Here is a 27,990-nt window from a genome sequence, read left to right as displayed (position 1 = left end):
ACAATTGATCACCATCACAAGTTTGCATTTTCAGGTGCAGCACATGGTGACTAAAGATCTTTTCAGCTCGGCAACTTCCTTCCAAAAATTTCTCACTCCAGTGCAGATAGGGAAAAAAAACAGACAGCAGGAGTGTGTGATCCGAAGAATATCTGAGACAGGCAGACGACAGTGAGCGAGTTTCAACTTTGATAGTTCAAAGGCAGAGTGTAGACTGCAAGGTTAAAATATCCCATCAATCAGGCTCCACAAACAACCGGCACAAGCCATCTGTACACTTGATGCAAAAGGCTATCAACCCAGCTAAACAGGACACAATTGATGATGAACTAGATACAATTATCACAGAGAAAGCACCTCCAAGGGATCATTCCTCAAGATGGTGAAAGAAGAAGGCTATGTTCCTCATCAAGTGTTTAATGCTGATGAAACCGGTCACTCCATTCCATCGACCATCACAAAGGTAAATAAAACAACTTTATTATACAGTACAGTTTCTTTCTTTAATTGTAATACCATAGGACATTTATTATACATAAAATAAGGTATATTTTGTGTAGTTTTAAGGCTTAGAAAATTAGAAAGTAGAAAATTATGTTTTATGGTGACCTGGGAACGGATTATTCTCATTTTAATGGTATCCTATGGGAAATTAATTTTTGGGATACACACTTTTCGCCTTACACACTGTCTGGGAACCAATTAAGTACGTAAGCCAAGGTATCGCTATATTTGGAAAACATTGTTTCATTCATTGAAGGTGTGCCTTATCGTCCAGTGCACGTTATACGTAGATGGAAAAAGTTTTAAAATACACCATTCATTGAGGGTGCGCCTTATAAACCGGTGCACCTTATACACCGGAAAATACGGTAATTGGATAAATCACTTCCAGTAAAAACAAGCGACCTGCTTCTCAAGTGGAAGTTCAAGCCCCCAATATCTTTCTGTATTGGACATGACACTGAGTACAAGGCTACACACGCGTACGCAACATTTCATGGAACTCCTGCTACTGAATATCAAACAGATGTGTGGAACAGACCCTCCACACAATGGTCTATTTTCCAAAAAGTAATGTTGCTACTTTGGAAAGCCACATTCCTTTTTTTTTTTTTTGGGGGGGGGGGGGTATATGACTTGAGCAGCTTTCAAATGGAAACGACATAGATCTGAGACATGAAATGACACAAAAGTTTGGATAGGACAGGAACTGTCCTCATTCTTGGCGAATGCACTCATCAATTAGAATGGCATCAAATTAACGAACTTGGATCGGGTTATGATTTAAGCAGTAGTATAGATAATTTACGGTCTTGTTTTGACCACATATTCCTAATTACAGTGAGTCACTAATAAATCAGAAATAAAAAGAGAAAATTAAATGAGAATGCGTGCTAGCTTAGCAGACGATTTGCCATTTATGACAGTTTGTTTTAAAATACGAAAAAGGACATGGCATGCAGATAAGAGCGGGGATCACTATGCGGGTTTTTTTTCGTAGTTTAAGAGGAAATTTATGGTTCTTCCTAACCCGGCATCAGCTGACAATGCGAATCGTCTCCCGGGTTGCTTTGTTGATGAGTTAGTTTACCTTCGGTGGTGGTCGAGTTGTCCCTCTCCCGCTCTCGTCCATTCGCTCCGAAAGCCAACTCGGAGACGAAGGAAATAACTCCGGTTTAACCTCGCCGTTGGCTGTCAGCGTGCCTTTTATATTCACCTTTTCGACACATGGTCGATTTTTTTTTTTCTATGGCCGTTGATGGGCAGTCGTTCCCCCCCGCCTACGACAGCCAACCCGCTGTCACCAAAAGGAGGACCAGCGCAGGCGCGGCTTGAGGGAGGAAGTTGTGATGCATTCAAAACAGTCGGTTTTTATTAATTTAGCGTTACTTGTAAGTAATTCTGCAGTACATCACGTACTTAAGGCCAAAAAATGAAGTATAGAAATTAATAAATATTTATATTTGAGTTTACTAAAAATCTTAAAGCTTCAACGTTGAGTGATATCTATTTGATATTATTATTTTCTGTTGGGGAAGTGTTAGTGAATGTCTCAACAGGGAACGCATGAGCGCAATAAGGGAAGGGGCGGGGCTTGTTTAAACCAAAGAAACACTGCCATCTGCTGGAACAAATGCAAAATTACACACTCACACAATCGTCAGCCTGCTCGAACTTGGGCTTTATTTCTTCTTTTCCTTTCGGCTTTTCCTCACAAGGGGTCGCCACAGCAAATCAGTGTCCTCCATCTTTAGAGGTTTGATCCGCATGTTTGTTTTGGCCAAGCTTTTACGTCGGATGCCCTTCCCGACACAACCCTCTGTATTTATCACAAGAAGACTTATGTCCCTTTGTGGCTACAGAACAAGCAACACGTTCAGTAAAAGGCTCCCAAACACAAAATAGTCATTGGCACGGCAACATTCAAAAAAGCAAAAACTATACTCACCATTTGATGACAACGCTCTGATCTTAGCATGAAATTGGCATGTCTTTCCCTATATGACATCACAAAAAGGACATTCCATCAAGCCATCAACGACCATCATAAAGGTAAATAAAATGACTTTATTATACTGTACAGTTTATTTCTATAATTATAATTCCATAGCACATTTATTATACATACAATAAGGCATATTTTGTGTAGTTTTAAGGCTTAGAAAAATAGAATGTAGAAAATTATGTTTTGGGAACGGATTATTCTCATTTTAATGGTTTCCTATGGGAAATAATTTTTTGATATACATATTTTTCACCTTACACACTTAAGTTCGTATGCCAAGGTATCACTATATAATGATTTTCTGGGGTGAACGGTCAATTACTCACAGGGTGGGGCAGTATCGCATTCCTTTTATTTGACTGGACAGAATGATTGAGGCAACATTCAAATTAATAAAATAAAAGTCAGCACAAAGAAGAGTTCTTGTAAATGACCATTTTATTTTCACTAGCCACATCTGATTTACTAAAGTTAATAGTTTTTACAGCTCAAGTCCCATTTGTATCGAAATATGCAATAGAAAAAAAAAACAGAATCAGATATCCCAGTCATGCCGAGCAGTAGAAAACAATGAGGGCTGTAACTTGATCTGACATGTGTCACATAAAGTATACATGTAATGACAGCAATTTTGGGTTTAAAAGGAACAAAAAGTACAAACGTAATATGATCCGATTTACAAAGCGTACAAAAGAAAGAATACTCTCAGACAGAAAATGAACCGTAGTCTGGTAAAAGAAAACACCCTGAATCAGTCGAGGTGAAAAGTTCTCCTAGCACCCATATCTTTAACATAATCCAGCGTCTGACATGACTTCAGGCTTGTAGGTCAAAAAAAACAAACACAAAAATGGCATTGCGGGGATGGTGACATTTGCTAATCTCAGTTGTGATAGTGAACGGAGTCATTAGTGCATTGAAATAGTTTGTTTGGCTGTGTTCAGCGATAAAAAGGGTAAGTAAACCATTAACAATGAAACCAGAAATGGCAAGCAGGCAAAAGCGTGAAAATAAAGCACAAAAAAAGGTCCCTGGAACGCTGAGCTATGGCATAATTTATTGTCACTGGACATGCGTGGCGAGATAAGTGCGGTGTTCTTTCAATCTATTCATAGATTCTAAGGAAACAAAAAAAAAAATATAATCTTTCTGAACAGGAAATAAATAGACTCTGAGGCACCACTATAGGCCAAAAGAGGGGGCAGGGGGTTAGTGGTATACGGTGGTATTTAGCCTCGTAAAAAAAAAAAAGACAAACTAAATCTGTTATGGTTATATCAGTAAATACACGCAATATATTTCATATGATCTATCTATATGGATCCTAAGAGAAACACTTTCAGAATCAGCTGTCTTTTTTTTTTTACATATTATTCCAAAAAGACACAAGATTTCTGCATAGTCATGCTAATCTGAGAAGAACAACATTGCACGATGAACTGAAAAAAAAACTCAGATCAGCGGAGGCGATGTCATCAAATATGGAGATGATCTCTGAAAAATCAATCTCTTTATGATATTTTTCTACTTAAAGGTTTGGAAACATAGACCGGGAAAGGAATTTGTCCCACACAGTTCTTCAGTGACACTTGATATGTGCAAATATCATGTATGGACTGCAATAAAAATAATAATAATAAATTATTATTATTATCATTATGATCATTATTATTATTATTATTATTATAACAATAATAATGATGGAGAAAAAGAAGAGAAAAAGAAGAATCAGAAAAAGTATCAGAAGAATCAAGAATTAATAATAATAATAATAATAATAATAATAATAATAATATTAATATTAATAATAATAATAATAATAATAATAATAATAATAATACCTATTATAATAATTATATCAATAACAACAATAATAATAATTCATAAGAATAACAATAATGATGATAAGGAATAAGAAAAAGAATAATAATGATAAAGAAGAAAAAGAAGAATCAGAAGAATAATCTTAATCATAATAATAATAATAGAAATAATAATAATAATAATAACAATAATGATGAAGAAGAAAAAGAAAAAAGAAAAAGAATAATAATAATAAAGAAGAAAAAGAAGAATCAGAAGAAGAATAATCTTAATCATAATAATAATAGAAATAATAATAATAATAATAATGAAAAGAAATACAATAACAAAAACAATAACAAAAACAATAATAACAATAATAATAATTAATAACAATAATGATGAAGAAAAATAATGATAATGAAGAAACAGAAGAATCAGAAGAAGAATCTTAATTATAATAATATATATATATATATATATAACAATAACAATAACAAAAACAATAATAATAACTAATAATAACAATAATGATGAAGAAGAAAAAGAAAAAAGAAGAAAAATAATAATAATAATGACGAAGAAGAAAAGGAATAATGATGAAATGAAAATAAGAATCAGAAGAAGAATAATCTTAATCATAATAATAATAATAGAAATAATAATAATAATAATAACAATAATGATGAAGAAGAAAAAGAAAAAAGAAAAAAATGAATAATAGTAACAGTAATAATAATAATAATAATAATAATAATAACAATAATAATAATAATAATAATAATAATAATAATAATAATAATAATAATAATTCAACATCAGTTGGATTGGAGAGTGCAGTCCAGTTTGGATCGAGGCTGTTTAGAGAGTACTTCCTTATCCCGGTGGCCTGATCTGAAGTTTCCGTGAATAAGTGAGGAACGCATCCTTTGTAAAAGGCAGCAAAAATGTTACATACACACTTGTACACAGGCTCTTTTTTACAAGTATGTCGTGTACTCACTTGCACCGGCATACTGTAGCATTTGTGCAATTATGCAGCGTGTTTACAAAAAAAAAAAAAAAAAAAAAAACGGCGAAAGACAAAAGCATAAAACAATACGGTTTTAGTTTTGATCTTGTTCAAGGTTCACAGTTGCAGCGGAGTGAACTGCAGCTCCAAGTAGGAGACGTGGTACAATCGTCATTCTACCACCAACACGTCCACAGAAGCAAAAAAAAATGCCTGTCTTAGCCCCCAAAAATAATAATAATAATAATAATAATAGCAATGAAAATAATAAGAACAGAACAAAAACCAACCCTCTTCAGCTTTTCCATCTTCTACAAGTTGACCAGCTCATGCGCGATAAACTGCTTGAGTCTCTCCAGGTACTGTCCGTAGAGTTCTACGTCATTATGTCCGGCGCCTTCCACCCAGAGCGGCTCCACGGGGCGCTGACAGCGTTCGTACAGCGCCAGCCCGTGAGAAAAATCGATGACTTCGTCGTCCGTGCCGTGGATCACCAGAACTGGCGAGGTTACCTTTGAAATCTTGTCAATACTAGAGAGAGAAAAGGACAGAAGAATCAGCAGTGAAAATTCAGTCATGGAGGGTTTGATGAAATGGTTGACGCTCCCCAACTTACGAACGAGATACGTTCCAAATGGTCGTTCGTAAGGTGAATTCGTTCATAAGTTGCTTCAGTGATATATTCTGAATGGAATGTATGTTTAAGGCTTGTATAAGTATGTTTAAAGGACAACCGGACAAGTTGTGTCCATAATTTGTAAAATCGCTTAAAATGACTTCTACTGAGCGTATTTTACAAAGATTCCACCGCATATAGCTATATTTTACTCGCGCTGAATATTCCGGAAGTCTTGTTTTCGAGTTGATGGCGATGCCTGACGTGACGTCACTGAAGTAACGCCCCTGACCGAAAAAAAGACACATTGTAGCAGTCCTTCCATCACGTCAATGTATTTTGCTGTACTTGTTTGGTGTGAAAACCTCGTCTTGCACCCAAAAGCCGCCAGAAGAGGGCGTCCAAGCTCCATGGAAGGAATTTATCAGCCTGTGGAAACAGGCTGATTCATTCCTCACAGGAGCTGGTCGCCATTTTTCTGCCTCTTTTCTGGGACGCTACATTGCAGTCCAGATGCCTCAAAATGACACGGAAGGACTGCTTTAATCGATTGCAAACATGTATACTTTCCTCTTCAGAACTATTTGAATCATATTCATAACTGAATGTGTAACAAGAAAGCATATTCTCCGAATCTGAAGCCATTGTTTTTATTCTCCAGCAATGCAAGACGTCTTAGGTGCAACATTTCCCACCCCTGATGCCTCAAAATGACACGGAATAAATTTCTAATGCGGAATTGAATGTTTATGTAGTCCTAAAACTCAATAATCTGTGGGTCCTGAAAATTGAGTGAAAGTAACAAAAACCCTGGAGTGGAGACATTTTTTTTGCACATCGTCTGCCAGTGAAGGAATTCACTATAATCCCAAAGAGTTCTATTTAATTTTTTAATTCAAAAAAATCCAAATCATGAGTGTTTTCTGGGAGGCCGGAACGGATAATTCTCTTTTTCATTCACTTCAATGGGAAAATATGATTTGAGATACAACTCTTCACATGTAAAAACAATGCTACAGGCTAAATTTCATTTGGAAATCAAAGCACCGCTGTATTTTAAAACGTCAACCACCCTCCATCAGTCAACTCACTTGGGAAAGGCGTCGAAACAGTAAGTCTTCTTGGTGTCGGGGAAGGCCACCCTCATGCCGGAGGTGAGCGGAGAATGCAGGATGACTGCAGCACTCTCGTAGCGAGACGCAAGGTCCACAGAAGGCACTGTGCCAATACTTTGGCCATACACAATGACGGTTTCTGGACGGATGCCGTACCTGCAAAAGGAAACATCTTTAGAATACCTGTCAACCTGCGAGACACTGTGACCTTACTTACGACTCAATTTTTCCTTACTGAGAAAAAAAACATACGCGTGTGTAATATTTCATTGCGCAATTTTATGAACAAAATTTCACATGTGAACATGAATACTTTTAACAAGTTAGAACATATTTCTAGCAATAGTCAAGTACAGTGACACCTTGGCTTACGAACTTAATTGGTTCCCAGAAAGTGTGTGTAAGGTGAAAAGTGTGTATAACAAACAATAATTTCCCATAGGCAACCATTAAAATGAGAATCATCCGTTCCCAGTTCCCCTTAAAACATAATTTTCACCGAAATAAGCCTTAAAACTACACACAATATACCTTATTTTATGTATAATAAATGTGCTATGGTATTGTAATTAAAGAACTAAACTGTACAGTATAATAAAGTCGTTTTATTTACCTTTGTGATGGTCGTTGATGGCTTGATGGAATGGATAGCTTTTTTTGCATAAAGTGTCTCAAGGAGCTCTGGGTTGTACATCTTAGTTGCAACAGATGCAGGCAGACACACTAGACACACTAGACACTTCATTAATAGCTGGTTCCATTGCTTGGATGTTGTCTTCAAATTGTACTGATGGCCTTGTGCGGGTTATTTGTGGAGCCTAATTGATGGGATATTTTAACCTTGCTGTCTACACTCTGCCTTTGAACTATCATTAAGTTGAAACGAGTCCAAATTTCACTGTGTTTTCTATCCATTATCAGAATCAGAATCAGAATCATCTTTATTGCCAAGTATGTAGAACACACAAGGAATTTGTTTCTGGTCGAACACGCTGCACTAGTATCATCAGCAAAAAAATTGCAAAGAGTCACTATACAATTCCATTTGGGCTACTGTTCAAAGAGTTAATGGCTTGGGGGAAGAAGCTGTTTATCTCACCATTTCACTTTTTTTTTCACTTTTGTTGTTTTTTTTAAAGCTCTGTCGTCTGCCTTTCGCGTGTGTGTGTGTTTCTGTTTCTGTAACCCCTCCCCCCACTCACTGCTGCGTGTGTCCCCTTCCCCCTCTCCCACGGATCTTGACCAATCACATGCGGCTTTAACTGAAGACTGGGGGCGGGGAATAGAGGGAAAAAAAAATCAGACTGCCATTTCATGAGCTTCCAAGAACCGGCTCGTTCCTGAACGACACATCACTCATTGTGGGGCTCCGTGTGTTTCCCGAAAAATAGTTTGTATGCCAAGACTATATTCTCACGAATTTAACGTTCGGAAGTTCGTTAGCTAAAGCGTTCGTAAGCCGAGGTATCACTGTATGTTCTTTGTTGTAGGGCATTGTGGCACAGTAAAAACAATAATTGGTGTTCTTACGATGAATAATGTTTATAAAAAAATATTAATGATATGACGGTGAAAAAATTACGGTGAAATTTAACTGATTTCAAAATAAAATTCCACTTTACCGGAAATTGTTCTGAACTTTTGTTTCTTTGAGATTTTTTGCATGGATTTGTTTTTACTTTTTACAAGTAGTGATATTTGTTATCATTAACATGACTGCTAATATTTAATAACGAAAACTGAATTGAAAATATCAATTGTTGCGTTTCCTGTACAAACTTTCTTGTATGCCGTACACATCAAATATGTGCAAAAATCGTACGGAATACGGCAAAATACGGCCGGATGACAGATATGCCTTGAGGTAAATCGTGTTTGCTTTGCCACACACACACACACACATACACACACACACACACACACACACACACACACACACACACACACACACACACACACACACACACGCAGGCACAAGCTGGTGGCTCTCCAAATTGGCCATCTGATATATAAACAAACAGCTTGGTGGCCAGGTTGGGGTTGGAAATGGCGGTAGTGGGGAGGGCGGCTGTGTTTTGAAATCAACTTTACATGTTGATTTAAGCAGGGAAGAGGAAAGCACAGGGTACTCTTGTTTCTATTTACAGACGTTCCCCAATTTACGAACATTCGAGTTACGAATAACTGTACATACGAACATTTTTGCGGGTACATTATGTGGTACATTATTTTGAAAAATGTTCAGACAGAAATGCTCGAAGTTAGATTTTATATTTCGCACCTTTTTCCAGCCGAGCTCGCTTGCGATTGGCTGCGAGTATGTGGGCAGGGAGGAAATCCCTCTTCTTAGTTGTCGCTCTAGGACAGGGGTGTCAAAGTCATTTTTTGCCGCAGGCCACATTGTAGTTATGGTTTCCTCTCGAGGGCCGTTATGAATTTGGGGAACCCATTAGAATGTTTAATCCCTTCAAATATTACATATAGAGCACACAGCAAATTAATGAATAACTCGTTTTCAAATCTGAAGTCAAGAATAATGACTTTTATTGTGGTTGACATCCAAAAAATATGACATTTTGGCTCAGATTTTAGCAATCATCATGGAATTTAACAAGTTTGATTTGCTTTTGCGAGCCGAAAAAAAATGATGTGGCGGGCCGGATTTGGCCCGCGGGCCTTGACTTTGACACATGTGCTCTAGGAGGACGCGATGCATAACAAAAAAGTAATGGCCGCTGGCATGTAACTCAGTAATTACGTGCCGGCAGCTTCAGTAATGGCTTACTGTTGACCTAAGGATATTCGTTGTCGTACTGCAGTAGGTGTGAATTTATTTTACGACGTTAGAGCGTCTGTGTTTGATACTTTCCCGTTCAGTGTTTGACTTAAACATACATTCCATACAAAATAACGCACTGAAGCAACTTAAGAAACAAATACTTCTGTAGAGTTTCACAATTAAATGAAGGTTAGAAAGGTTTAGACCAGTATTCAGTAAGACATAAATGCTGCTACATGAGTTACCAAACGCGCACACACACACACACACACACACACACACACACACACACACACACACACACACACACACACACACACACACACACACACACACACACACACACACACACACACACACACACACACACACACACACACACACACACACCCAGCGCCAAATAACGTACTCAATCGTGACTCACTGATTGCTGCCTCCTAAATCAAGCACACAATCATGCAATGACGCTGAGGAACTTTAGTAGAACAAAAGCAACAGAAGACATTCCCCGGCGGATTATGGCGAACGTGACGTACTGGCATGAGAGTCAGCTGACTACCCGAAATCTTTGCTCTGGCTTCCGTTATTTAGCCGTGGTTAACCAAGCGCTCCTTTTGTGGGTTGGTGGAAATTGAGAAAAAATGCTCTGGAGAAAATATTGACGATGGCAGAGTAAAATGAAAAACAAAGGTAATAAATATGCCAATATTTCCTTAACCAATTCACTGCCAGACAATGTGCAAAAATGTGTCCACTCCAATGCCAGGGTTTTTGTCATTTTCACTGTAATTCCAGGATCCACAGAATATTGAGTTTTAGGACTACATTAAAATTCAATGCCGCGTTAGAAACCTTAGACACTCTTCTCGCATCAGAAAAAAAAGTTAAATCCTAAGTTATATGGGTCTGGAGTTATATGAGCTTGAAATGGGGGCGGTTGTCCAAAATACAATAAATATTGATTTATACAGCGCTTAAACAACAGCAAGCTGTAACAAAGCGCTAACATGGACAAAAGGCAAATGCTGCCCCCTCGTGGAAGGGAAAAAACATTGTCAGAGGTGTGACCACCGCTTTATCGGCACATTAAGAAAAACCAAAACCCAGAGAAATTCGGGAATGGTGCTCCACGTCATATTTTGAATTCACAAATAAATTTGTGAATGACAGCGAATGAGTTAAAGAGACCTAAAGGTGGGGAATGACGGGTCATTTCTTCAGTTTAACCTAATATTGATGTCCTAGTAGCTAATAAACAAGCGCAAAAGTCTCATTAAAACTGTATTTTTGACTCACTGCCAGATGTGCAAAAAATGTGTCCACTCCAGTGCCAGGGTTTTTGTCATTTTCACTCGACCCACAAAATATTGAGTTTTAGGACTACATAAACATTCAATGCAACATAAGACACTTTAGACTCTCTTCTTTTATCAAAAAAAAGAGTTAATTCCTAAATTACATGGGTCTGGAGTTATCTGAGCTTGAAATGGGGGCGGCTGTACAAAATAGAATACAATACATACATATTGATTTATATAGCGCTAAAGCAACAGCTGAAGCTGTAACAAAGCCCGAACATGGACAAAAGGCAAATGCTGCCCCCTCGTGGAAGTGAAAAACATTGCCAGAGGTCTGACCAGAGCTTGATCCGCACCCCTCCTGCAAGAAAAAAACAAAACCCAAACAAATTCGGGAATGGCCATCCATGTCATGCTTTTCAAATCTCGAATACATTTGTGAATGGCAGTGAAGGAGTTAAAAAGGAAATTCCTAAAGGAAGGTCAGGATCACATTCTTCACATTTGACATAAACACACACACACACACCAACGACAGCCACAAGACAGTCATTTACAGGGACACACAATAAGAAAGTGTAAAATACTTTAGTCAGCTGACCTCAGAGTATAAATAGGCGTGACAAGTCTGAAATGTCATGTTCAACCGCACCCTCGCCAGTGTAACGCGAAATTTGAAGTGTGCAAAAATGTCATTTCCATACAACAAAATTAACTCAGTCACTGCCATTCCCAAATGTATTCGGGAATTGAAAACCATAACGTGGAGCGCCATTCCCGAATTTATTCGGGTTTTGTTTGTAAAAAAAAAAAAAGCGCTGGTCAGACCTCTGGCAATGTTTTTCCTTCCCACGAGGGGGCAGCATTTGCCTTTTATACAGCCGCCCCCATTTCAACCTCAAATAACTCCAGACTCATATAACTTAGGATTTTAACTTATATTTTCTGATGAAAGAAGAGAGTGTAAGGTTTCTTGCGCTGAATTGAATGTTAATGTAGTCCTAAAACTCAATGTTGTGTGGGTCCTGGAATTTGAGTGAAAATGACAAAAACCCTGGCACTGGAGTGGACACATTTTTTTTCACATCATCTGGCAGTGAATGAGTTAAAAAAATATGTTACAGCAAGTATTGTTTTTTTACCATTTCAGCGAAGAGCGCAAATGTGTATGTGGAACTGTCGCGGCTTGGAATTGAAGCAAATTTACGCGGGACAGGAGATGCGAGACAAACTCTTATCGTAAATGGATGCCACTGTTTCGTGTTTGCTTTCCACATTTAGCTTGTAGCGGACGTGCACATTTCACCATGACGTCCCTGATCCACTGGTGAAGAGGAAGCTTTGATCCTATCCTCTTTCATCTAGAACTCATTCATACAACAAAGTGCTGCAGATTGAATGACTGTCTTTTAAATTGTATCATTTGTTATTCAGTTTGTTTCTTGTTGTTTTTAGTTGAAGATGTCGCCGCGAGAGTGGCTGCCTTTACAACAGCTCCTGTATTTTGTTTTTCTATATCTTCCTTTCCTTTCCACTTACTTTCATCACTTTGCTGCTGTGAAATGTAAATTTCTCCACTGTGGGACCAATAAAGGCTAATCAAATCCCATCCAATCCAATTTGAAGCGTGAAACCGAACACATAAATGACTTATCTTTCAAAATATTACATGACATTTGCAAAAGGTGAAACATACAAGTCGTTCAGCAAAACAGTCCGACTCTTCTTTTTTTCGTTCTATATTTAAAATGTCAGATTAAATTTGACATTTCCGGAAGAGGAACGTGATCCTTCTGCTCTCTTGCACTTAAGACGGTGCCTTTTCCTTTTACCCAGGCTGGCTTGTATTACACACGGTTCACTTTTCAAAAGATGTTTACATCGCTGAGCATTTTTACAAGGCATGTTTTAATATGACATCATCAATAATAAATGACTGCTGCTATCTGCGAATTGCACTCACTGTAATATTTTTTTCCAACGGTAATAAATATGCCAATATTTCCTTAACTCATTCACTGCCAGACGATGTGCAAAACTTTTGTCCACTCCAGTGCCAGGGTTTTTGTCATTTTCACTCAAATTCCAGGACCCACAGAATATTGATTTTTAGGACTACATAAACAGTCAGATCAGTGTAAGAACCCTTAGACTCTCTTCTTTCATCAGAAAAAAAAAGAGTTAATTCCTAAGTTATATGGGTCTGGAGTTATCTGAGCTTGAAATGGGGGCGGCTGTACAAAATACAATACATAGATTTATATAATAATAATAATAATAATAATACATTTCTAAGCACCTTTCAAAACTCTCAAGGTCACTTTAAAGTCACAGGATAAGTTTTTTTCTGTGGGTGAGCAGGGGCACCCACACGCGCCACTGTTCACTCACCCCGGAAGTAAATCAAATAGATAGAAAGCTAGCTAGTTAGCTAGCCAACAGATAGCTAACAGATAGCTTGCCAGTATCTATGTTCACGTTTGGTATCTAGTGACCACAGCTGAAGCTGTAACAAAGCGCTAACATGGACAAAATGCAAATGCTGCCCCCTCGTGGAAGGGAAAAAACATTGCCAGAGGTCTGACCAGCCCTTTATCGGCACCCCTCGGGAATGGCGCTGCACGTCACACTTTACAATTCCCTGAATAAATTCGGAAATAGTAGCGAATGAGTTAAAGATGGATATAATTCAGGTTAAATGGGCTTTGTTCCTTGTCAAGGTCAAAGGTCATGGTGCAGGATATGGAGATTGATGATCAATTCGTGTTCTTCACAGAAGGCCTATAAATGGATGGCTTTGTGCATAACGGTCGCCCACTTTGCCGGAATAGCTTGCGAGCATTAGACATTCTGAAAGCGTGTTGACCTTTGGACTCATGATCTTCATGCCACGAGCGAGATGATACGCTACAGTTTCTCCCTTGTTTATAATGAATGTTTGGTCGTTGTGCGATAAGAGTATATTATCTTGTGCTTATCAGGATGGGGGGTTGGGTTGCCAGTTTCATAGCATAAATCCTCCCCCGCGTAGATCTCGCAAACAAGTCCATGTGACAATACGGTCGGGAGGTCCTGCTTAATTAATTATCAGATGACAGGATGCGTGATGTCCTTTTGAACCAATGGCGTCATCGCAAAAGAGGAAGCAACGACGCACACGCAGCGCACGTAGAAACACAACAGACCAAACGAGATGGACTTTTGTCTTGGCTAGAGAGCATCGAGAATGAATGTCTTTGTGTTGTCATATTTGTTTTTTGAAGACGCAGCAGCTCCCCTCTCTCTCCCGGCAAATTGGCGTTTTCGTGTTTATTATGTTTGTTAAAGTCATTATCAGTGCCTTGCACGCCAGGTCCGAGACTACAGTAATTTCATCTGTACTGTATGTCATGCATATTAGCATATTTGACAATAAAGTTGACTTTGACTTTGACTATGTATGCATTGTATGGTATTTTGTACAGTCTCTCCCATTTCAAGCTCAGATAACTCCAGAACAATATACTTATAATAATAATAATACATTTCATTTAGGAATTAACTCTTTTTCTCTGATGAAATAAGAGAGTCTAAGGTTTCGAACACTGTATTTATTGAATGTGTATGTCGTCCTAAAACTCAATATTCTGTGGGTCCTACAATTTGATAATAACAATACATCTCATTTCTAAGCGCCTTTCAAAACTCTGAAGGTCACTTTAAAGTCACAGGATCCGTTTTTCTGTGGGTGAGCAGCGGCAGCCACACGTGCCAGCGTTCACTCAACCCGAAAGTAAGTCAAACAGATAGAAAGCTAGCTTGCTAGCTAATAATAATAATAATAATAATAATAATAATAATAATAATAATAATAATTCACTTCATTTGTAAGCGCCTTTCAAAACTCTCAAGGTTACTTTACAGTCACTGGATCATTTTTTCTGCGGGAGAGCAGCGGCAGACACATGCGCCAGTGTTCACTCAACCCGGAATAACTCAAATAGAAATAAAGTTAGCTAGCTCGCTAATACATAACAAATCGATAGCTAGCTAGCTAATTTGAGCGACCAATGACAAAAACCCTGGCACTGGTGTGGACACATTTTTGCACATTGTCTGGCAGTGAATGAGTTAATCAAACATACTATATATTCTTAAAATTGACGCCTGGAAACAAGACATGTCATAACCTGTCTGCCATTCGCCATTTTCAAACCACCACTGTAGACATTTTAATCTTGAAGGAAAATTTGGTCCTACTGCGTTGGAAAGAGTGGCATTTAACATCTAAATGCCGATGGACCAGAAAGTGAGTTACTCTTATTTGTTTTTCTCGACCACAGAGTAAGAAAGCCTTTGTGCTGAACGCTCATTGGAAATCAGTTGCTATGCTACCACTGAATATTACACTGGCACGTTTGACTGCTGGCCCGCCTCCATCGCAGAGGGAAAAGAAAATGATCCCTTTGAACGTAGAAAACCACACACACGTACAGAGTCGAACATACGTCAACACTTGGCACATTGCGCAGCATGATATAGTCACTTTTCATCTTTAGTATGATAATTAGGGATTTGCGTTTGATGACTCAACAACCCAACCACTCCCTGCTCAAGGTGAAAGAACCTCTTTTGTGCAGAGGTTAAACAAAGCACAAGCGGAAAGAGATTGTGTTTGGCGCAGATGCAGGGGTTGATTTGTTTAAAAAGTAGATGACATCATTTTTTGTCCACACTCAGCAACAATGTGACACTTGACTGTGACAATATGATAGAGAACAGACAGAATAGAAGTTATCACATTTAAAAGTTCCATGCTTAGTTGGTCGCCGAACACAAGGCCCACAATGGAATCACAGAAAATCTAGGGGCAATCTGAGGTGAACAGATACAGCCGGCTAACCTGTGATCTTCATGTAGGAGATCTGGCCTTGGACTAATTAAGTACTTGGTAAACTCCTTCACAGAACATAATTTAGCACTTGGTAAACTCATTCACAAGACATAATTGAGGACTTGGTAAACTCCTTCACAGGACATAATTTAGCACTTGGTAAACTCCTTCACAGGACATAATTTAGCACTTGGTAAACTCATTCACAAGACATAATTTAGCACTTGGTAAACTCATTCACAAGACATAATTTAGGACTTGGTAAACTCCTTCACAGGACATAATTTAGCACTTGGTAAACCCCTTCACAAGACATAATTGAGGATTTAGTGAACTCCTTTACAGGACATAATTTAGGACTTGATAAGCTCCTTCACAGGACATTATTTAGGACTTGGTAAACTTCTTCACAGGACATCATTTAGGACATGGTAAACTCCTTCACAGGACATAATTTAGGATTTGGTAAACTCCTTCAAAGGAAGAGCTCATTAGCCAGGTTACAAATCTATCACTTCATGGAAAGGACAACCTATTAAAATGTCTACGTTCTGTTGTTTTATGGACATTGGTGCTTGGGACATCCAGGCGCGTGGTATTCAAATCAAGAAGAGTATGTTTTACTAATTTAACCCTTACATTTGTATATACTCTCAATACATAGCTTGGCAGAGGGCTGCAGAAGTTCAGCGTCGGTCATAAATGGCTGCATCCCCTGCCGGTAGTAAAAGACAATCTTCCTGTGTTCGAGCCTTTGTTCATAGTGTCCGACCGAACATCTCTGACACAAAGTAACTGAAAGAAAAGGGGAATTTCACAGAATAGAACGTGGCGGCTTCAAAAGCTGACCACTGTGCAGTGAGCTAACAAAGAGATGTGCAACAGGGATGAAGGCTAGGAACTGACACATCCTTGATACAGTCAGCAGGATGGCACAAAGTGGGACGTTGGAGAGCCAACGCTCATTTCTCATTGTTGCTCTTCATATACATCACCCTGAGATGTAGGTCATGAAATGGGAGGTCACCATTAACTCCATCCTGAGACAGACCCAACAGAGGATGTACTTTCTAAGGCTGTTGATGAAGCATGGCCTGCCACAGGAGGTGTCTACGACATTTCTACTCGGCAGTCATCGAAGAAATCCTGTGTTCTTCCATCACGGCCAGCACAAAAATTGACAAAATATTACTTAAATGGACAGTTAGGACAGCAGAAAAAAAAATACAATAATTGGCACCGCCCAATGATAATACTCTCAATGACTTTCGATGAGAAGGTTTCTTCAGCCGTCATCTGTACAAATTTGAAGGTTTCGGACGTTTCTCCTCCTATCCAAGAGGCGTCGTCAGCGAACTAAAGTCTGACTGGTCGTATCGGCCCTATTTAGTTCACTGACGAAGCCTCTTGGATAGGAGGCGAAACGTCCGAAACCTTCAAATTTGTACAGATGACGGCTGAAGAAACCTTCTCATCGATGGACCACTCCTGTACGACTGAGAGCTTACACAGACCTCTCAATGACTTGCACGCTGCAAGAATCAAGATAAAATCCTAATTGACCCTCCACACCCTGCCCACCACCTTTTCCAGTGACTCTCCTCAGGTAGGCGCTACCGACTAAATCTTCTTCTTTTCCTTTCGGCTTTTCCCATGACGGGGTCGCCACAGCAAATCAGTGTCCTCCATGTTTAGAGGTATGATCCGCATGTTTGTTTCGGCCAAGCTTTTACGTCGGATGCCCTTCATGACACAACCCTCTGTATTTATCCGGGCTTGGGACCGGCACAAGTCTAGCAGACATTTAAACAGCTTCCTCCCCCTAGCCATTAACTCTCTAGCCTATTATCTGCAATTTCAGTGAAAATGACAAAAACTCTGGCACTGGAATGGACACATCGTCTGGCAGTGAATGAGTTAATTATAAAATTCATAACGACTCTAGGGTCGTTATGAATTTGGGGAAACCATTAGAATGGTTCATCCCCTCCAAATATTACACAGAGCGCACAACACATTATTGAATAACCAGTTTTCAAATCTGAAGTCAAGAATAATGACTGTTATTGTGTTTTACATACGACAATTTTAAATTTTGGTTCGGACATCATGGAATTTAATACATTTGATGTTATTAAATTCCATCATGACGTTTGAAACTTCTCAACATGTACTATTACAGATTTATGATATCTTGTTATGGTGTCGCTGATGCCACGTCCGTTCAGTGTGTGAGATTATTTTCAAGCTTCCTTACCGTGAGCGGAGCACCTGCCAGGCGGCGTCGACATCAGCATACAAGTTCTTCTCAGAGGGTTTCCCGGAACTGGCGCCGTAACCAGAGTAGTCGTAGGAAAACACATTGCAGTTGATCCGTGAACCAAGTCCGATGTAGAAGCTGCTCATCTGACCCAAGTCCACCGCGTTCCCGTGGGAGAACAACAAAGTATAACGGGCGCTGGGCGAGCAGCGTACAAACATGCACGCGATCCGGTTTCCCCGAGAGGTGCGCGTCATGAAACACTCGATGGCTTCCTTCTCGCGGGATGAATACTGCCAGTCGGCGCGTTCGGATAGGTGCAACGTCCATCGGCTACCGCTGTCGTCGCACATCAAGCTGTAGGTGGGCTCCGGGGGTAGGAAAGCTAGCTTGGCTGTTATCTTGCTGGGGCATGGCGGGCAGCAGAAGAGGCAACAAAGCTCACTGAAGGAGAGGTGGTTCATCCTTGAAAAGCAGGAAAGATTTACCTGAGGAAAATATTGAACAATCAGATCATTTCACTCTTTCTTAATGCCTCATCAAGAACAAGGTGTGTCAGAAACGTACCGTATTTTCCAGTGTATAAGGTTCCATTTTATATTATATCCATTCCAATTCTATAACATTCCACCGCAAATACAGTAAAGTCTCGTTATATCGATATTCAAGGGAGTCCGAAAAATATCGATATAACCGGGACTATCGATATATCCGACCCTGTTTGCATCTAATTTTCTCCGTGCGTGCATAGAAATAGTATCGATATAACCAGGACTATCGATATATCCGATATCGATATAACGAGACTTTACTGTAGATATATTTTACGTTTTAAGACTCGCGCTGAATATTCAGGAAGTCTTGTTTTTGAGTTGGTGGCGAGTCCGTACGCGACATCACTAAAGGAACGCCCCCTGACCGAAAAAAAGACATTGTAGCAGTCCTTCCATCACGTCAATGTATTTTGCTGTATTGTTTGGTCTGAAAACCTTGTGTTGCACCCAAAAGCCGCCAGAAGAGGGTGCCCAAGCTCCATATAAGGAATTTATCAACCTGTGGAAACGGAGGTGGCCACCGGAGGTCGCCATTTTGTGCCTCTTTTCTGGTGATCGTTTCTCCCCAATATTGCCTCAAAATGGCATGGAATAAATTCTTTAATCGATTGCAAACATGTATGCTTTCCTCTTCAGAACTATTTGAATCATATTCATAACTGGAGGTGTAACAAGAAAGCACATTCTCCGAATCTGAAGCCATTGTTTTGATTCTCAAGCAATGCACGACGTCTTGGGGTGACACCACAAACAAGGGGGCGGGACCTTCTGAAACTGGCCACTTCCGGGTTCATTTTTTTTTTTTGCAGATTTTGGACACTTTAAGTCATTTTTATTGGTGTTTTGCATTTGAATAAAAATATCATACTGCGTTTTTTGGGTATTTTAGATGCTATAAAACGTTTTTTTCTGATGTCAGTTAAGAAACAAAAAAGTGATGTCGGTTGTCCTTTAAGTGTTATTGGTTTAGCAACTTTGTCATTGTCCGGATGCGTCATGGAAACTATGAGATTAGCGGTACTTCTCGCTATGCCAACAACATTAAACCCGGTCACTTCATTGGATGGGTATCATGATGTTTGTGATGAAACCAAGAACTCACAATGTTCCACCGTATTCTTGCCGGGCTTGAGGAAGGACTATTTTACGGTCCTTTTGTGGATTTGGCATCAGCGCAATTGAGAGTGTGGGTTTCTTTCTGCCTCGATGCTTCAGTGAATGTGTCGGAAAGGAAAGAAAAGCTTTCTGAAGCATCGCCCACATGCCTTCAGGCCAATGATTGTCCCACAATCATGTGAGCCCAACCCTAGCCCATTTTTGAAAGCGGACATCTAATGCAAAAACTTCAACTGGCCAGAACAGAGCTAACATACTAATGACATCAACCTATTGTCTTCAGAGATGGAGTTTTATTTAAAGAAACATATTCATTTCACCATAAGTTTGTTATTTTGGTTGCAGTGTGCGGTGATGTAAGTGTGTGATGAATCACTACTTGTATAGCTTCAGATGTGGGGAAAACATGGAAATACTTTTTAACTCATTCCCTGCCACTCCTGAATTTTTGGGAATTTTGTTTTTTTATTGCTGGGGTGCCGCTAAAGCGATGGGAAGACCTCTGGCAATGTTTTTCCCTTCCACCAGGAGGCAACATTTACCCTTTTTTCATGTTAGCGCTGTTAAAGGACAACCGACGACTCCGGACAAGTTGTGTCCATCATTTGTAAAATTACTTCAAATGACTTCGACTGAGCGTATTTTACAAAGATTACACAACATATACAGTAAAGTCTCGTTATATCGATATCGGATATATCGATAGTCCCGGTTATATCGATACTATTTCTATGCACGCACGGAGAAAATTACATGCAAACAGGGTCGGATATATCGATAGTCCCGGTTATATCGATATTTTTTCGGACTCCCTTGAATATCGATATAACGAGACTTTACTGTAGCTATATTTTACGTTTTAAGACTTGCGCTGAATATTCAGGAAGTCTTGTTTTTGAGTTGGTGACGATACCTACCGTGACATCACGGTAGGTATCGTCACAGACCGAGAAAGCGACACACAATGCATTTTGGGTACTTTGTTTGGTCTGAAAAACTTCATGTTGATCCGTGTTGATGGCAAAATTAGAAGGAAAACATAAATAATGCGATGGTGAATCGTTGTGTGTTGCACCAAGACAACTACTGTATTCGATATTCGCTGACACAAATTCCCAGCAGACAAATCAGCCCATTTCCAACGGAGCTCGGGCGCCATCTTGTGCATTTTCTGGGATGCTACATTGGTGTCATTGACGGCTCGAATTGATATGGGAGGACTTCTTTAATCGATTGCAAACATTTATGCTTTCCTCTTCAGAACTATTTGAATCATATTCATAACTGGATGTGTAACAAGAAAGCATCTTCTCCGAATCTGAATCCATTGTTTTGATTTTTCAGCAATGCAAGACGTTTTGGCGTGACGTCACGAACTGGGGGCGGGACTTTCTGAAAATGCCCAATTCGCAGCTCAATTTTTTGCAGATTTTGGACACTTTAAGTCATTTTTATTGGTGTTTTGCATTTGACTAAAATATCCTGCGTGTTTTGGGTATTTCAGATGCTATAAAACGTTTTTCTGATGTCAGTTCGGAAACAAAAAAGTGGTGTCGGTTGTCCTTTAAAGCGCTATATAAACCAATATGTATGTATTGCATTGTATTTTGGATAGCCACCCTCATTTCAAGCTCATATAACTCTAGACCCATATAATTTAGGAATTCACTCTTTTTTCTGATGAAAGAAGAGAGTCTAAGGTTTCTTACACTGATTTAAAGGTTTATGCAGCCCTAAAACTCAATATTCTGTGGGTCCTGGAATTTGAGTGACAATGACAAAAACCCTGGCATTGGAGTTGACACGTTTTTGCACACATGTGGCAGTGAATGAGTTCATATGTTGTTGTCAGTTCAATATCATGTAAACGGCACATAGTACAACATTGGACCTTATTGAGCGTTAATCCTGTGGGATTTCAAAGGTTTTTCTTTTGAAAAATAATGTTTACATTGGAAAATGCTTTTTTAGGCATAAAAAAACAAACCTTGAAAACAACACTTTGATATGGTATCAGTTTCTCACTTTCTCTCTTACCTGCCACCCCACAAGCATGTTCAATAGACTTTGATGGGGTTGAGTAGCATTTCACTAACCTGTTCGGATGAAGACCATCATTGAGTACTCAAATGATAAATACTGAAATTCTACTCAGTTTACAAAACAGACTGTTGGTGTTTGGCGTGCTGTATTTGTGATCTTGAGCATTAAAAATTGGTTAATATGATTACAAATTGGTTAAGTATGCTTGACCTGTGTTTAAACGGTTTTGGTTGTAGTGCCAATTATCACCAGGAATTTTTTTTTTATTACTTTACGTTGATGAGGTCTTGATACCTTCAGGAGGCAGATGTATCAAATTATAATTGGTAATGAAGCGAAGCCTATTGACTCAAACTTGAATGGAGGGTTTGGATGGGTAAGAAGTGCCTGCATTTTAATTACAGAAGCAGTGTGCATTTATTTTAATTTAACAGAACCTCATTAATTCCTCTTGCTCTGGTTTAGTGAAAGTGAAATCCCAAAGCATAGAAAGGGGAAGTTGTTAGTTTTCACATTTAGTCAACCCTTAGTCCATCATTTCCCCGGTTCGTTGGTAAAAAAAGCGAGCTGAGCTCGATGGTGCATTGCCGGGTACTCTAAAATGGTGGGAAAGACAGCAATGGGCGAGCTTAAACTGACTATAAACTGGTTTGTTGAGGTTGCAGTGACTTGTTTGTGGTTATTATTAACAATACACGCCTTTATGAGGGTTCGAATGTGTTTTTTAAACAAAATCTGAATATGAGAATGTCCGTCTGTGACATTACCTGGATGTCTGCTGTGTTTCCCTTCCAGTCTCCAGACAATACCCGAGCTTTGTTTTTGTCGCCAAGCTAATTAATTTTCTTTTTCTATAAATCAGGAAGATGTGTATATGTTATTCCAAACACGGATAATCCTCAGTGGTGTTGTCAGCCGTTTTGTAGATTGGCGATGCTGTGTGGTCGAGTCACTGGCGTTCGGAAGGTTTCGTCCTTTCCTGCACTTGAGGCAGCTTCCGTGACGGTTCCTTTTCCTGCCTCCGCTCGATTTCCTCCACATTCGATTCGCAACGTTAACGAAGTCGATTAAAATCCAAATCCGCACGATTCGAAAGAGGCATGTGTTACCACAAAACGGGGATGATATTTGAATTTATTGGTGGTTTGGCATCAGATCGTGTTGGGTATTAACAAGCAATTGACACCAGTATCACTTGACTCACGAGACATCGCCACACAGATTGCTATCTCGCCTACGGGCGGATAAAGGGCGGTGATTGACAGCGTTGTCAGCCAATGGTAACTGGGCTCTTATGTTTAATTCGCCTATAGGATAGTTTGTAAGCGTTAGATGGGCGGTGCGTCATCATTGAATTGTGGGGACTGGCGTTTTTGACTGACGTTAACATGAACCAATACAGAACTGCCGATACTACACGTTGTCATATTTTATCCTATTATTTATAGATTTTTTTATGTTTATTGGAACTTATTTGTTCCAATGAAACATTTTAGAAATAAAATACAAAAAAAAAGGAAAGACAAAGAAAACTTTGAGCATTGCGCCAATGGGTGGCGACAAATCTATCCAGTCACTGTGGCAATGATAATTTACTTCCGGGTCAAGTTTTCCTTCTCGTGTTGACTTTATACCATGTGTGATGAACTATTAACACAAAACTAGTTTCATTATGAGTACACAGAAAGGTAACGCGTCACGTTCGCGAGGCCAGAAATACCAAAACACAATCGCCTTCAAAAACGACAAATATGGAGCGAGTGTGCAAGTAAAGGTAAGAACGCATAGTACGATTTTTTAATGAGTCAGTGGCTTTGTGTAAATTGTAATTTACGCATTTTTAACATGCTGCAAACATAGAAAGCAAATTCCAAGATCCACGATGGACTCTGTCAACACTGCAAGGATGTTCTTGAGTGGAAAGTCAAGTACAACAAATATAAATCTCTGACGCAGCCCAGGAAATGGTAAGTTTAATGCAAATGTACGAAAATGCTTTACGAACGATCTCTTGGTGAATTAGTTTTTTTTTCATAAATCGCAACTGTCTAAATGCGTAACATTTTTTTATTCCAGTGTCAAGTGTTCTCAGAAGACTGTGAAAGATGCTTATCATGTCATTTGTAAGCCCTGCTCTCTTCAGCTAGAAATATGTTGCAAGTGTGGGAAGAAGGAGGACATTGTTATCCCGTAAGTATTGGTTTTGTTTTCGTGGGCCGGTTCAATTTGTTTTCGTTGTTGAGCATTTGGGTTAAAAAGGTTGCTAGCCTGCGAGTTTGAGTTATGATGCTGCAGTTTCCTTGATTTAACAGTAGAGGGAGGCAAATGTAAATGCCAAAACTGTTATGATCATCACTGGAGTTAAACGAATGAAAGTGCAAGTACCCAATCAATGCCTTGAATGGCCTTTCACGTCTAGTGTCGCTGCCACTCGTCAAGCATTGAAATGCCACTCAGTAAATTATTATTATTCGATTTTTTTGGGGGGGAAAATCACACTACTGTACAAGTTACTTGTTGACAGGATGACAACTAAACATTGATGACGGTATGATGACTATAATGATTTATCACCCACTATTACAGAGTGAACTCACATCTGGACCAAACAGAAGAGGACACGGGTAGCAAAACCAAAGGCAAAAGGTGCAAAAAGGATATCGAGAACATGGAGAGTGATGATGACTTTGACGATGATGATCATGAAAAGGAAGACTTCAGTGACCTTGAGGATAATGAAGAGGAAGATGGTTAATTAGTACCAAGTCACCTTCACTTGCCAATGTGTTCCAGGTATAAACGTGGACTCCTTTCAAAACCTGTATTGAAGTTCAAACACAGCTGTAAAATATTCACACTATCTTACCACAGTTCATTAGGCCGCTGCTCACCCGCAGAAAAAAATATCCTGTGACTGTAACGTGTCCTTGAGAGTTTTGAAAGGTGCTTATAAATGAAATGTATTATTATTATTATTATTATTAGCACAACAGACCAATTCTCATTTTTCCTTTTTGCTGTCGTTTGTGTTTTGGCAATGTTGACGCACTGCTGATATAACACTCTTGATCATTCATCATGTGGCGTTGATGTAACTATCACAGGAGTTCCCTGCCTTTCCTTCCTCAAGGATGAGTCAAGACACTCACAGGACTCACTCAAGTAGGATCTGATATTTCCTTTGACTGTTGCAACAATGACCACTGTAAGCTCCTTTTTTGCTTCTGGTGAATGCAAAGGAGTACACGCTTGATACACCTTCCTGAAATAATGCTCAAACAATGTTTAATGATAATATGCTCAGCCACTGATCCTGTTATTTATTTCTCACATTGACAAAGGTGCTAAAAAAAATCAATATGTATGTATGTATGTAATGATGCCAATGATCTGTTGATAGAGATTATAGAATAAGAAGTTAGCATTTTTAAAAGTTTCATGCTGTTGTATGCCTCGTCAACACTTGTGACTCAATACACAAGTATAGCACGGGCAACCTGGGGTCAATCAGGTCAACAGACACAGCAATTTAAAGGACAACCGACATCACTTTTTTGTTTCCTAACTGACATCATAAAAACGTTTTATAGCATCTAAAATACCCAAAACACGCAGTGTGATATTTTTATTCAAATGCAAAACACCAATAAAAATGACTTAAAGTGTCCAAAATCTGCAAAATAATTGAGATGCGAATTGGGCATTTTCAGAAAGTCCCGCCCCCAGTTCGTGACATCACGCCAGGACGTCTTGCCTTGCTCGAGAATCAAAACAATGGCTTCAGATTCGGAGAATATGCTTTCTTGTTACACATCCAGTTATGAATATGATTCAAATAGTTCTGAAGAGGAAAGCATACATGTTTGCAATCGATTAAATAATTTATTCCATGCCATTTTGAGGCAACATTGGGGGGAAATGTATCACCAAAAAAGAGGCAGAAAATGGCGACCGAGCTCCTGTGAAGAATTAATCAGCCCGTCTCCACAGGCTGATAAATTCCTTATATTGAGCTTAGTCGCCCTCTTCTGGCTCTTTTTGGTGCAATATGACGTTTTCAGACCAAACAAGCACAGGAAAATGCATTGACGTGATGGAAGGACTGCTACAATGTGTCCTAATGCAGAACTCTGGGTCTCAGCTCCCTGACACAGACGATATTTGTGTGCCCCAAATCAGTAAGAGAGACAAAAGACGAAGACTTAAAACTGAGCAGCCCAGATTTAAAGGTGTACCACACGCATACAGTAAAGTCTCGTTATATCGATATTCAAGGGAGTCCGAAAAAATATCGATATAACCGGGACTATCGATATATCCAACCCTGTTTGCATGTAATTTTCCCCGCGCGTGCATAGAAATAGTATCGATATAACCGGGACTATCGATATATCCGATATCGATATAACGAGACTTTACTGTATTCAAATTTGGCTCAAACAAAGAAATCAGCAGTTGATTGGATCCCTCTCCTCTGATGTCGTCATCCTTTTGGCTGGATGTCGTGGAGACCTTTCCTTGTGCAGCGTTGGCTAAGTCGTAACTTTTCTCTTTCCTTGGGTGATGAGGACCAGCTGACCCCTTGACCTCCTGGTACATGAACAGACACAACTCCAAACAAACATGCACACATTCAATGTCCGCTTGCACATCCTCTTATTGAAAGCAAAGCACTGTCTATGCTGAGTAACTACTTGTTTTACCGCTTATCCTACACAATGCCCAACATGGCGAAGTAAATGTATTTACTTCCTTCATTGCAGACCGGCCGACCCCTTAACCCCCTGGTATCTAAACAAACACAACTTCCAGCAAACATTCCACATCTGCTCCCTCACCCATCCACTGAAACCAGAGCACCATTGATACTGATTAACTCACTATTTTAATGTTCATCCTAAAACAGGGGGTCTCAAACAAGCGGCCCGCGGGCCAACTGGGGCCCCCGATAGAATATTTTGCGGCCCACCTTGATATGAAAGATTAATGTTAGTGCGGCCCGCATGATTGATATGAATGAAACGTGTGTGGAGCTGAACAAGTAGGCAAGAGAATCCATGTTTAGGATAGTTCATGTTCAATATTTTCTTTATGTTAAGAAAGTTAAAGGTTAAAGAACTTTGAATACAGACATTTGAAACTTTATTAAAATAATTAGTTTTCCTGTTTTTTTTCAGTCGTCTGTATCTGCCTTCTAATAATTATAATTATTTTATTTATTTATTACTGGTTAATTTATTTTGTATTAATTTTTCCATTTATTCGTTTTTTTATTTTTTGTGTGTTAAAAATAAAGATTTTGAGAACATTGGAATGTTTTATCTGTGATTTTCTTGTGGAAATCCTGATGTGGCCCAGCCTCACCCAGACTCTGCCTCCAGCGGACCCCTGTCCTACAATGTTTAAAATGGCTAACTCTTCTTTTCCTTTCGGCTTTTCCTTTGACGTGGTCGCCACAGCAAATCAGCGTCCTCCATCTTTAGAGGTTTGATCCGCATGTTTGTTTTGGCCAAGCTTTTACGTCGGATGCCCTTCCTGACACAACCCTCTGTATTATTCCGGGATTGGGACCGGCACAAGAAGACTTATGTCCCTTTGTGGCTACAGAACAAGCAACTCGCTCAGTTAAAGGCTCCCAAACACAAAATGGTCATCGGCACGGCAACATTCAAAAAAGCAAAAACTATACTCACCATTTGATGACAATGCTCTGATCTTAGCGTGAAATGGGCATCTCTTTCCCATAAGTGCAGCATCTTCAGATAACATTTCATAAAGTTCCTCTGAATTAAAATGGCTAACTAAATGTATTTATTTCCCTCGACACGAAGCTCCTTTGGTACTTTCTCTTGCGTAATTATTTTATGAGTGACGTATTCGAACTCGTGAAATCGTGCAAGCGTCGCTGTTTTCCTTACTTTCATGTTTGGTTGGAGTTGAGTCAGGACTAAAAAAAAAGTGCTTTAGACACACCCATATGCTTCTCGCTTTCCTATTGGCTAATGACTTCCT

At 39.3% G+C, this 27,990-nt stretch overlaps 3 protein-coding genes across 5 annotated transcripts in view; 1 reads left to right on the top strand and 2 right to left on the bottom strand.

Moving 5' to 3' along the window:
* Positions 1 to 1,796, bottom strand: part of cemip2 (cell migration inducing hyaluronidase 2) — a 45,421-nt gene extending 43,625 nt beyond the window's left edge. Inside the window, exon 1 of the mRNA XM_088993642.1 lies at positions 1,595 to 1,796. The gene's annotated coding sequence lies outside the window, so the exon portion shown is untranslated. The remainder of the gene's footprint in view (positions 1 to 1,594) is intronic.
* Positions 1,797 to 5,064: 3,268 nt separating this feature from the next.
* On the bottom strand, positions 5,065 to 27,909 carry abhd17b (abhydrolase domain containing 17B, depalmitoylase). Of its 3 annotated transcripts, none has more exons than XM_088993638.1 (4): positions 27,672 to 27,909; positions 18,263 to 18,753; positions 7,032 to 7,211; positions 5,065 to 5,855 (listed from the first exon to the last, which is right to left on the bottom strand). In XM_088993638.1, exons 1-4 carry the CDS (start codon positions 27,750 to 27,752, stop codon positions 5,636 to 5,638), a joined length of 972 nt encoding a protein of 323 aa, XP_088849764.1. In that variant the 5' UTR covers positions 27,753 to 27,909; the 3' UTR covers positions 5,065 to 5,635. The 3 variants fall into 3 exon arrangements, with proteins under 3 accessions (XP_088849764.1, XP_088849766.1, XP_088849765.1); XM_088993640.1 differs by lacking the exon at positions 27,672 to 27,909 and adding an exon at positions 22,746 to 23,168; XM_088993639.1 differs by lacking the exon at positions 27,672 to 27,909 and adding an exon at positions 18,833 to 22,652.
* On the top strand, positions 23,598 to 25,281 carry lg04h9orf85 (linkage group 04 C9orf85 homolog). Its single transcript, XM_088993641.1, has 4 exons — positions 23,598 to 23,752; positions 23,839 to 23,945; positions 24,055 to 24,168; positions 24,565 to 25,281. The coding sequence occupies exons 1-4, from the start codon at positions 23,651 to 23,653 to the stop codon at positions 24,731 to 24,733; spliced, it is 492 nt and encodes a 163-aa protein (XP_088849767.1). The 5' UTR covers positions 23,598 to 23,650; the 3' UTR covers positions 24,734 to 25,281.
* Positions 27,910 to 27,990: the final 81 nt, after the last annotated feature.

Source organism: Hippocampus bargibanti, linkage group LG04, assembly GCF_051943395.1.
Source record: "Hippocampus bargibanti isolate YZ-2025 linkage group LG04, ASM5194339v1, whole genome shotgun sequence".
Taxonomy (NCBI): Eukaryota; Metazoa; Chordata; class Actinopteri; order Syngnathiformes; family Syngnathidae; genus Hippocampus; species Hippocampus bargibanti.
Note: the sequence above shows the minus strand (reverse complement) of the source record. Positions and strands in the feature narration are given on the sequence as shown.

Excerpts from the sequence above, each read along its gene's own strand:
- lg04h9orf85 (XM_088993641.1), top strand. The coding sequence starts at position 23,651 with ATGAGTACACAGAAAGGTAACGCGTCACGTTCGCGAGGCCAGAAATAC. Across the intron at positions 23,946-24,054 it reads CTGACGCAGCCCAGGAAATG|TGTCAAGTGTTCTCAGAAGA; the intron begins GTAAGTTTAATG and ends TTTTTATTCCAG. Across the intron at positions 24,169-24,564 it reads AAGGAGGACATTGTTATCCC|AGTGAACTCACATCTGGACC; the intron begins GTAAGTATTGGT and ends CCACTATTACAG.
- abhd17b (XM_088993638.1), bottom strand. The coding sequence starts at position 27,752 with ATGAAATGTTATCTGAAGATGCTGCACTTATGGGAAAGAGATGCCCAT. Across the intron at positions 7,212-18,262 it reads TGGCAGGTGCTCCGCTCACG|GTACGGCATCCGTCCAGAAA; the intron begins GTAAGGAAGCTT and ends TTCCTTTTGCAG. Across the intron at positions 5,856-7,031 it reads TGTTTCGACGCCTTTCCCAA|TATTGACAAGATTTCAAAGG; the intron begins GTGAGTTGACTG and ends TTCTCTCTCTAG.